General features: G+C 37.2%; 1 protein-coding gene across 1 annotated transcript in view; it reads right to left on the bottom strand.

Moving 5' to 3' along the window:
* The window catches only part of GOLGB1 (golgin B1), a 71,796-nt gene that overhangs the window by 12,194 nt on the left and 48,187 nt on the right, over positions 1–11,415 (bottom strand). Inside the window, exons 14-16 of the mRNA XM_069475105.1 lie at positions 9,203–11,114; positions 2,575–2,753; positions 133–298 (exon numbers count right to left, since the gene is read on the bottom strand). Coding sequence (XP_069331206.1) covers positions 133–298; positions 2,575–2,753; positions 9,203–11,114 — 2,257 coding nt within the window. The remainder of the gene's footprint in view (positions 1–132; positions 299–2,574; positions 2,754–9,202; positions 11,115–11,415) is intronic.

Below are 11,415 nucleotides of genomic sequence, written 5' to 3' on the forward strand. Positions count from 1 at the left end.
TGTCTACCCCATAGGAAGTCATAATGGCTTGCCTACTAGTGACAAATGGGCAAATATTAATAATTTGTAGGAAGCTGATACTTTCTGGGTAGTGGTTACCTCTGAGTAGCAATCGGCACTGAAATTACTCACCTGCCTTTGGTATTGCACTTTGAGGGGCTGAGTCTGAGAGGAAGAAGACCTCATTTCCCTCATGAGATTCTGCAGATGACTGAGCTGCTGATCTTTCTCTGAGAGAGCCATAAGGTACTGCTCCTTCATTCTCCTCTCATGCATTTCCCAAGAACTCTTCTCCATCCTAGAAAAAACATGACATAATCACAGGTAAAAATATACTTATGAGATAAAGGTGAATAGTTCCATATTTAAAACAGTGTTATGGGCTGTCAGAGACATAGTAAAGAAAATACATAAACAGAGTAAAATTTATATTATAAACAATACTGTGCAGCAAGAATGATGCAGAACTAAAAAAAGAATTCCAATTGGCAGGACTGGAAAGATTCCATAGAAAAGCTGGCAGTTGGTCTGGAACCCAAACAATGAGTCCATATTCTATAATGGGAAAAGCATTCCATGTTCAGGGAACAAATTGAGCAAGAGGCACAAGTATGAATGCACATAGTGAATTTTAGAATTGTTGTAGGAGACAGTGTGTAGTGTGGATGTGGTGAGAAATGAGGATGGGGAGGAATGAGGTCGGATCACATGGACCATGGGAAACCACTCTAACTTTTCAGAAGAGCAGTGCCCCAATGCAGTATAACATCACAGTTATGAGAATGCAACTGCAGATTCTAAAGGACCCAGGCTCAGATGCTGGCTCTATCACACACTAGGCGTGAGACGCTGAGTAAAAGTTACTTAATGTCTCTGGGCCTCATCAATAAAATAGTAATAAACTATCTACTCCTTGGGATCGTTGTCAGGTAAAATGGCCCTGCCCCATCAATAGAGGCCATGTGGGGAGCCTGGATTTCCATTTCCCCTTGGTAGTATCAGGACTCCCTTTCCCTCTAGGGGAATCAACAGAGGCTGAATGCGGTCCCTGGACTTCACCCTTTATCTGGTGGTAAAATGGTAATATCTCCCTTCCCCTGCTCGCGTGGTGTCAGTGGAAGTTTGCTAAAACAGAAGACTTAAATAAGATTAACTGAAAATCATTCATGATACCAAGAACCAGGAAAATCACAACTTGATTAAGAAAAGGAAATCAACAGGTTACAACACTGAGGTGACAGAGACGTTGGAATTATGTGACAAGGATTTTACAACAGCCATCACAGAAATGCTTCAATAAGCAATTACTAACACACTGGAAAAGGTATAGAAATTCCAGCAAAGAAATAGAAGATATAAAGAAGAACTGAATGGAAATTTTAGAACCAAAAAATACAATATTCAAAATAAAAAGTTAATTCAATGGGCTCAGTAGCAGAATGTAGGTGATAGAGGAAAGAATCAGAGAAATTGAAGATAAAAAGTACTGAATCTGAATGATAAAGAGAAAATAATCAATAAACTAGATTTCATCAAAATTAAAAGGACATTTTTGTGGGAGGTGAAAAGACAGGCTGCAAACTGGGAGAAAATACTTATAAACCACAAACCTAACAAAGAACTCATACATACAGTATATAACAGCAAAATTTAACAGTAAAAAATTAACCCAATTAGAAAATGGATAAAACATATGGACAGATATTTCATCAAAGAGGACATATGAATGTCAAATAAACACATAAAAAGATGTTCAGCCATTATGGAAAACAGTTTTGTAGTTTCTTAAAAAACAAAACATACACTTACCACATGACCTAGCATTTGCACTCCTGGGCAATTATCCCAGAGAAGTGAAAACTTATGCTCACATAAAAATCTGTATTGAAATGTTCACAGTAGCTTTATTTATAATTGCTAAAAATTAAAAACAACGTGCATGTCCTTCAATGGGTGAATGGTTAAAGTGGCAGGTTCTCACTAAGGAATAGTATTTATAATAAAAGGAATGAACTATTGATACACACAACAATGCTGATGGATTTCAGGGTATTACATTGCATGAAAAAAGCCAATTTCAAAAGGTTATGCACTGCATGATTCTATTTATAAAAACTTCTCAAAATGACAAAATTATAGGAATGGAGAACAGATTAGTGGTTGCTAGACATTAGAGATGTGATGAGGGGAGGGGAGGGGATGGTGGAATGTGACTATAAAGTGGTAGCAGAAGGGAAATATTTGTCGTGATGGAACAATTCTATATTTTGGTTGTGGTGGTGCTTACATGAATCTACATGTGACAAAACTGCATAGAAATAAGAACACAAATACTCAAATGAGTGCGTGTAAAACTGGTGAAATCTGAATATGGTCTGTGAATTGTACCAATGTCAACTTCCTGGTTTTGATAATATACTACAGTTATGCAAGATGTTACCACTGGAGGAAACTGGAGGAAGGGTACACAGAAGCTTTCTGCACTATTTTTACAACTTTCTATAGACCTACAATTATTTCAAAATAAAAAGTTAAAATGAAAATAAAAGCGTTGAAAAGGGGGAATTATCATACCTGAGCTGATGTAGCTCATGCTGCCAGGAGACATTTTCCTGCCTGAGCTCTTCTTGCATAATCTGAAATGTTTTTGTCTTATCTTGATAGTCCTCAAGTTGAGCCTTCAGTGGACGTAACTCAGTGACCTCTTGATTAATCTGTAAGTACTGCTGCTGCAGATTCTTCAATTCCTTCAGCTTTAACAAAAGGGAGAATAAAAGGGTGATTCATCACACCTCATTCACCCAGCTTGAAGTCATCAGCAGCTCCCTACCAAGTAAGTCAGACACCACAACATACAACCAGCACCTAACAGTCTGCTGACATATCACTGCAGCACAAATCTCTAAAATGGTGAAATACATACAGCCAGAATGGTGGAAATCACCCATGGAGCTGCCATCAAGGCTGCAGGGCCTGATCATTCCTGCAACTTCTTCTTCTTCCCCTTGCCTCTGAGGTCCTAAGTTGATTATAGGGCTACACCTCTGATATGGGACAGACTTAATGGACCTACAGCTTCATTGTGGGTGGTAACATCCCAGAAGAAGAAGTATAAAGATAGACTGGCTTTCCATTTAATCATGTGCCCTGGTTAGGCTTCTAAACTTTCTTACATGGATATCAGTCTTAACTCCAGCTTAGCTCATGTTGATTATAAAGAAGGCAGTGCTACCCAATGGTTAAGAGCACTTAGCCTCTGCAGTTAGATATCCTATTACTTCTTGGATGTGTGACCCTATGCATGTTCCCCATGTCCTCTAAGTCTTAATTTCCCTCACCTGTCAAGTAAAGATAATTACAGTACCTTTTTCATGAGAATATGAGAAGTAAATGAGAAAATTAATGCCCTTCACATATAAAGTTAGTGATGATGATGACAAACTTGCCTTTAATTAGCAAAACTGCCTATCTACATTTCATTAAAAGCTTAATAGTAAGAAATATGTCAGGACATCTGGGCAAAGACGTGGGCTTTGATCACACACCTTTTCACTCACTCTGAAACACCACTAAAGCTACAATAAAGGCATTTTTTTAAAGCACAAAACACAAGAATAGGAAAAACACCACAGGAGTCAGCAGCAATAAAATTAATTTTGGAAGCTGAAAAGCAGATGAATAAGTGGTAACTGACTTAACAGATCTGAGAAAGCTGAGAAAGGAAAGCCAAGAACCAACAGAACTTACTCTGCAGAATCTTCAAAAGGCTCAGGAATTAACAGCATCAGGTACCTCTGGAAAAGATGGTGATGGGGGTGGGAGGGAGGTGGTAGCTGAGATAAGGAGGAACAGATGAAAGTTGCTTAAGAAACAATTTCATCCATAGATTCCCTCCTCAGCACCACACTTTTTGTTACCCCAACAGAAAACTAGTTTTATTCTTTGGAGAAGTGTTTCTGGATTATGGAACGCCAGTTACAGTCACAAGTAAGGGTACTGTTCCAAAACAAGGGTGATCAAGTGAATATATGTTTTCTGAATGCCTGAAGCCTCTCCTCTACTCAGCTTACAGAATGCTAATAAAAGTCCTTCTATCTTCCAGAAAATGAGAAGCCTTCTCTCAAAAATCTGACCAGCCCAAGAGGAACTAAAGATACCAACATGAGGACTACCAATAATAAACTCAATAAGATCACCACGCAATGAAACTCAGTTGGTAAGTTCTACCCACCAAGCTTTTTATACCCTCCCCTTAAACATGAGGAGTAAACTAAGAATTAACCTTCATCTGAAGAACGGCTAACATTAAAGAAGGGATGAAAACCTGGAAGAAGATAATTTGGAAAAGATTAGTAAAGGAAAAAATGTAAAGTACTCAAAGATTTAAGAGTGAATATCGCCAATCAGAAAGCTTGTAGCAGAAAAAAATTATAAAGAAAAACTCATTATAAAAAAACAAAACTACTACCACTATCCTTGGAGAAAGAAGTTAAGAAAATCTATCCATGAGACAAGGAAAAAAAATAATTCCTTAGAAATTAAGAATATGATGGCAAAAACGAAAACCTCAATTTTGGGATCAGAAGATGAAAAGAAGAAAATATTCCCAAAGCATGGCAAAAAGAATAGAAACAGTAAGAAAATTAGAGAAACAAATCCAGAAGGTCCTACATCTAAATGACAGGATTTTCAGAAATATGACAACAGAGAAAAATGATAAAGGAAAATGATTAAAAAAAAAAATTCAACAGAATTTCCAAAATTGATGAGTACAATTTCTTAGATTCAAAGGACTAGTAAGCATAATAAAGGAAAATAGATCCACACAAAAACACATGATCATAAAATTTCAGAACTGAGAGAGGAAGGGAGAGGGGAAGGGAGGAAAGGAGGGGAGAGGGAAGTGAAGGGAGAAAACAGATTACATACAAGGGATCAGGAATCAGAATATCTTTAGACTTGTGAACTACAAAGTAAGCAAGAGACCAATGTCTTCACAGTTTTGAATGGAAATTATTTTCAGCCTAGAATTCTATACCCAAACTATTAATCACGTATAAGAGACGAAAAGACATTTTTAATAAATTTACCTCCCATCTATCTTTCCGTAGGGAGCTATTGAATGATTTATTCCATCAGAATGATGGCACAAAACCAAGAAAAGTAAGACACAGAACACAAGAAACAGGATATCTAATATAGGAGAGAGGTGAAGGGAAATATTCTAGGATGAAAACAGTGTCTTGTAGTACAGGGCAACTGGTTCATATAGGAGCAAGTCAGGGACTCTAGGAGAATTTTCTTCATGAAAATGAAACTTATACAAATTAAACATCTTGAGAGGAGATGGGGACAAATGGCAGTAAATCTAGGGTGAAATTACATTGATAAATACAAAGAAAACTAAGTAACAGCAACGAAAACACAATTATCAACTCTAGGAAAACCAGAAAGATGTTGAGGAAAATAAAAGTAACATATCTCAGCTCTAATAGAATTTGTAGTCATAAAAATGTAAGCACTGAATTGACTTAACCAAAATTAAATTTAAATTCCATCAGGAGAATGGGGAGGGGTTGTGTACTGAAAATATGCATACATGCTGTGAAAGCAGAGGGAATAAAGAGAGCTAAACCCTGTCAGCATAAAGAAAGTCAATAGTTAATGCAACAAATAAAAGCCAAAACGCAATGTAAGCATGATATTTAGATACTGAGGAAATACCAAAAGAATAAGCTAAAAGAGTTGAAAGCAAATTGCCTCAGGAGAAGAATAAATAAGGTTGGGGTAGTGCTACTCTTAGCTTTTCCACCAAACATTGTAGAATACGGTGACTAAGTATGTGCCATATGATTTTATTTTATTAACCAAGAACTGAAATGTATTTTTGTTTTGATCTAAAGTGAAAATGAATTCCTTATGCAATCCACTCACTCCTCTAGTCTAGATAGTCTAAGTGTCATCCTTGGAAAAGAACAGATCATCAGAAAGCTGTGTGACTGGGACTGCATTTTAGCTCCTTGTATTGGTAGTTTTAGTGAATTGGACATAGTTCTTTTCCTATGCACTGACAATGAGAATCAGATAAATAAAAACCCTATACAACACATTATAACGTTTGCTGTAAAGAAGTAATGTCTGTTTCACAAATATACAGTGTTCTCTTTATGGGAACACAGAAGAAATTTCTTACATACCTCAATACTTAAAAAAAATAACTATTCTTTCTTTGAGCAGGTGATTTTTCTTTCTTCCTTTCTCCTAAAATATGGACACTGCAATTCATGCACATGGTTGTGATTCTCTCTTTCTGATGGCTGACAGAAAGCTCAGAGCAAATGAGTGGGCCTTCTTTCTAACAAACTACAGGATACTGTGATTTCTCCTTGAGACACTAACCTCACTCCTGGTTTAATCTTTTTTTGTCGTATCCATATTTTCTCTTCCTTCTCAGTCCCTTTTATTGTATCTTATCTTGAAAAACTGTTTATATCTTTATATGCTACCTCAAGTCATTTTCAGAATGAGGTGACTAGAGATAAACAAATATAGGCAACTCTAGAAGTTTGTCATCCTCTTAGTTAACCCTATGTTAAATATCACAGGATACACAAGCAAGTATAAGACATGATACTTATTTACCAGGAGTTTGCAATCTAATTGGGGAAATGAAAAATAGCATATAGAAATTAAACACACATACATATCCATACGCATACACAATACACACACACAACAAGGCAATATGGGAGAAATGATAAGAAAAGTACTAAGGAAATACAAACAAAGGCAAAAGACAATTTAGCAATCATGAAATGTAACCAGAGGATTTGAGCTCTGAAATGACCTTTATTAAGTAGTGGGAAGTATTTACCCCCAAAAAGAAAGCAACTGCGAGGACACTTTGGCTGAGAATGATAACAAAGAAGGAAGTACGAGATATGATTATTGCATACTGAGTAGATCAGCTTGGCTGGAATGAAGGGTATGAGGAGGGAGCAGTAAAAGGGCTTGAAAGTTAAACACAAATTATAGGGTCTTAAATGTCGGTCTAAGGAGTTTGAATCCTAAGCCTATTTTAGAGGTAGTACAACTTTTAAAGGTTTTTGAGTAGTGCAGTAATAAGAAAGTAGAGTTCAAGAAAGATTTACTCAGCAATGGTATAAACAATATACTGGAGAGATGATAAACTAGAAGCAGCATTATTATAAGAGCTTAAGGGTAAAGTGTCAGAGTTTACCCTAGGATGCTGAAGACGGAAAGGAAAGATATTTGATGCACAGTGCAAGTAATGGAGTGACAGGCCTTGATGGTTAAATAAAATAGTTATGATCCTTAGGGAACAGAAGAATATTAATTACTATGAATTACAGACACATGGAAATAAAAAGGCTAGGCATGGTGGCTCACACGCCTGTAAGCCTAGCACCTTGGAGGCTAAGGTGGGAGGACTGCTTGAGGCCAGGAGCTCGAGACTAGCCTGAGCCAGAGCAAGACCACTCCACAAAAAATAAAAAATTAGCCTGAGATGGTGGTGCCTGTAGTTCAAAGCTACTTGGCAGGCAGGAGGATCGCTCCTCAAGTCCAGAAACTTGATGTTGCAGTGAGCTATGACGACACCACTGCACTCTAGCCCAGGCGAAAGAGGAGACCATTTCTCAAATAAAAAAAAAAAAAAAAAAAGCACTGTCTGGGGAATGGGCACGCTTGGAGCTCTGACTCAGGGGGATAGGCGGTACATGGGCAACGTATGTAACCTGAACTTTTGTAGTACCCCCATAATAAGCTGAAATAAAAAAAAAAAAAAACCACACGGAAATAAAAAGTCTGGCTTGACTTGTAAATAGCCAGCACACAAAAATGTGGACTGGGGTTGAGAGACAAAGTTTAGTGCCTAGTATTTACAATGGATAAGAACAGCAAAGCAATTCACTGAGTAAAACAAAGTCAGTTAACTCAGAATCCTAACGGCACCAGAAAAAAAGATTTTAACTTGGAAGATAATCAATACCAGCATGGTATAAATAACATCTTTGAGGCATATAGTGTCCTGATGAAGAGAACTTTCTGAATTTGCATCCTGAAAGGACTGACAGAAGACCAAATTCTCAGGGCAAAGTTAGCTGAACTCAAATTGTTTTAAAAACATAAGCATATATGCATATATTGCGTTGATGTCAAAACCATAGCTGAAAAGGGGGACTTTGTTCAAATTACAAAAGGGAAAAGACTGTCTATAAATATTGGATATTAAATGAAATAGGAATGAACACATTACCTACAAAAAAAAAAAAAAGGTAAAATTGTCTCTACAGTTAAGGGAAATGATCTTTTCACTAGGGCTAATCTTAGAAACTAGAATTTTCAGATATTGGACATGGGTAACATTTTAACTAGCCTTTTAAGTCTCAATTTATTTTCCATTTGGCCTGTTTTCCTACAAGTACATGGCCTTGACAGAGTTAAGAGACTGCCATGAAAGTAAAGACAATAATGTCACAAAGCAGAATCCCCTGACAACCTGGCTTGGCTCATATTGTTCCAGTTTTTGCCACTGAATCTTAATGACCTGGAAGTTTTCAGAAAAAAAGACCTGGATTAAACTCCTGGCCCCGACTAAAAGCAATAACATTTTAGCTTTAGAGATCCGACTTAGCATTCTCTCCCATTGAAAAAAGTTGGGTATTAAAAGGAAGTGGATAAATGGTTCAGCTTGCAAGTAAAATTTTACTAAATAGTCATTTAAACTTATTTATTTACATTTTCTTTGACAAATTAGGGTTGAGTTATGAGCTGAGTCTCCCTGCCCCCAATTCTACCAGAGGATGTATTACTAAACTATCACTGTAAGAAGGTACTATGTGGTATCTATACTTTCTTTCAATGAAACTATGACAAATTCTGGAAACATTTATGTGTGTGTGTGTGTACATACAAAACAGCTTTTCATCTTTTAGTCCTTTTATAACCAATGGTCAGTTTTGTACCAAGAAAATTTGATTTTTTTATAATGGAATTGGCAGATTTAAAGCAATTTACATGATGTTTCTGTGTTTCTCTCAGACCAAACAGAACCTGTATGATGTTAACACTGCCCTTGAGTGTCCAGATAACATACGAATGTGTTTATCCTTTTCTACGGATATAAAAATTAAAGATTCAAAAACTCTCAAACACAGATCCAAAATAGCTAGATACTCACTAGTCGGTCTCTGTCATTTTGGAGTGAAGACATAGCTTTTTTTAAACTCTGTACTTCAGCTGGGCTGGTGGCAGGCTGGGCCGCAGACCTCTGCTTTCCTTCCTCTATCTTTCGGAATCTCTCCAGCTCATTCCACATCTGATCTCTCTCATTCTGTAGACTGGCCATAGCCTTGGAAAAGGACTGCACTTGGTTGTAAGAATCTTCTAGCTGTGAGGACAAGTGAAGCAGTTGCTCATCTTTGGATAGGAGCTGTTGGTTAAGAGTTTCAAGGTGAGAAAAGCTATTCTCCTCAGTGGAGTTCATTGGAAAAGTAGCTTTAGAAAGAACATCTTGCTCTCTGTTTAGGAGGCCTTTTTGTTCTCTCAGCTGCACCAACTCCTTCAGACTGGCATCATACTTCCTTTTCAGATCACCAAGCTCCTCATTGGCATGATCTCTACTATTTTGCAAGGAACTCATAGAGTTTCCAAAAGACTGAATTTGTGCCTTGAGATCTTTATTTTCTTTGGTGACCATGAGTAATTTCTGTTCCATTTCTACCAGATCTCTTGCTAGCTCTGCCACCCTCTCCTCTGCTGTTTCAGTTTCATTGCGCATTATCCCTGCATCATGATGAAGATGCTTTAATTCTTTCTTCAGTTTATCTTCAATTTCACCTACCTTCTTAGCAGCATCTTTTTGAACATAAACTAATTCCTCTTCCAGTTCTGTAATCCTCTTCTGAGAGGAGGAAAGCGTAGTACTTAATCTCTGTACCTCTTCTTCTTTTACTTTTAATTGAGCATGATACATTCCTAAAGTACCTTCTTCTTGCAAGGCTGTCACTTGTCTCTTTAGATGGGATACAGATACATTCAAACTCTCAATCTCTTTAGATAAACCTTGTTTCTCCTCGTGTAGCGCATTAGAGGACACCTGCAGAGTCTCCTTTGCTTCCTCAGATTCCTTCAACTTTTCTTCTAATTTAGCATATTCGTTTTTCAGCTCCTTATTTTGTTGAAGTTGAGCTTCAAGGAGTTGCTTTTGCTGACAGTCCTTTATTGATATCACTTGGTTCAGGTCTTCTCTATATTGGATCAGTTCTGCCTCTAGCTTGGCATTCTCAGAATTAAGATCATCCATGTGACTTCTCAAGCCTCGAATTTCTTCTTTAAGCTTATTATTCTCAGCAGCAGCCTCTTGGATGAGTTGGTCTTTTTCCAAGATTACACAGAGATGTCGCTCTTCCAGCTGTTGATAGTCACCTACTATGCGGTCACGATCATTCTGGAGAGAAGACATGGATTTAACAAAGGAATCCAGTTGAGCCTTTTGCTGAATGTTTTCCTTTTTGATGGTTTTCAGTGTTTCCATAAGCTGATTGGTTTTGTGAACAGCTTTTTTGTTCTCCTCTTCTAAGACAATATTCTCCTCTTCCTCCTGGGACAGCAGGTTTTCCAGTTCCTTAATTTCTTTATCATGCTGCTGATGCAGTTCAGCAATAGCTATTTGGATTGCCTCTTCCTTGTCAGAAAGCAGGCTTATAATCTTCTGCTCTTTCTTGTTTATTTCTTCATGCAGCCTACTGGTTAGCTCCCTGGAGGCCTGAAGATCAGTTTCTAGTTGTTCATAACTGAACTTACAGTTTTGAATATCAGCCTCTCGCTGCTTTATTATCCCTTCCAAATTTTCTTTATCTTCCTTACATTTTTCTAAAGAGTCATTTAAATCAGTTGACTGGTCTCTGAGAATCTTAAGTTCTGATTCCAACCTAGCTAATTCATTCTGAGAGTTGTGGTATCGGTGTCGAGTCTCTTCTAGCTGCGACAAAAGTTCTTTGTTTTCCCCCTGTAGAGTATCACAGATCTTCTGTTGAAGCTGGACCTCTGTCTGGGCCTTGGACTCCCAAAGCTGCTTGTCATGTTCAAGCCTGAAAAAACAGTTAAAGATTTCAAGGAAACACTATCTTATGCGTAAGGAACAAATATCACAACATGTACTCAATAGATCTACAAATAAATCAATATTCATAATTGAAGGTGTTAAGACTTTTTTTTGAAGAGATATTAGTTCTCTATATCTACACATTTGTCTACTGAGTGCTCTATATTAGAAGAATCACCCCTAAGGGTTCATATATTTAAATCATAAACTCCAAAATATGCTGCTTATTTTAATGACATTGTTTTGGGCACTCTGAAAAGTAACATTCTCTCCTATTGTATTCTACT

This window comes from Eulemur rufifrons, chromosome 7 (genome assembly GCF_041146395.1).
Source record: "Eulemur rufifrons isolate Redbay chromosome 7, OSU_ERuf_1, whole genome shotgun sequence".
NCBI lineage: Eukaryota > Metazoa > Chordata > Mammalia > Primates > Lemuridae > Eulemur > Eulemur rufifrons.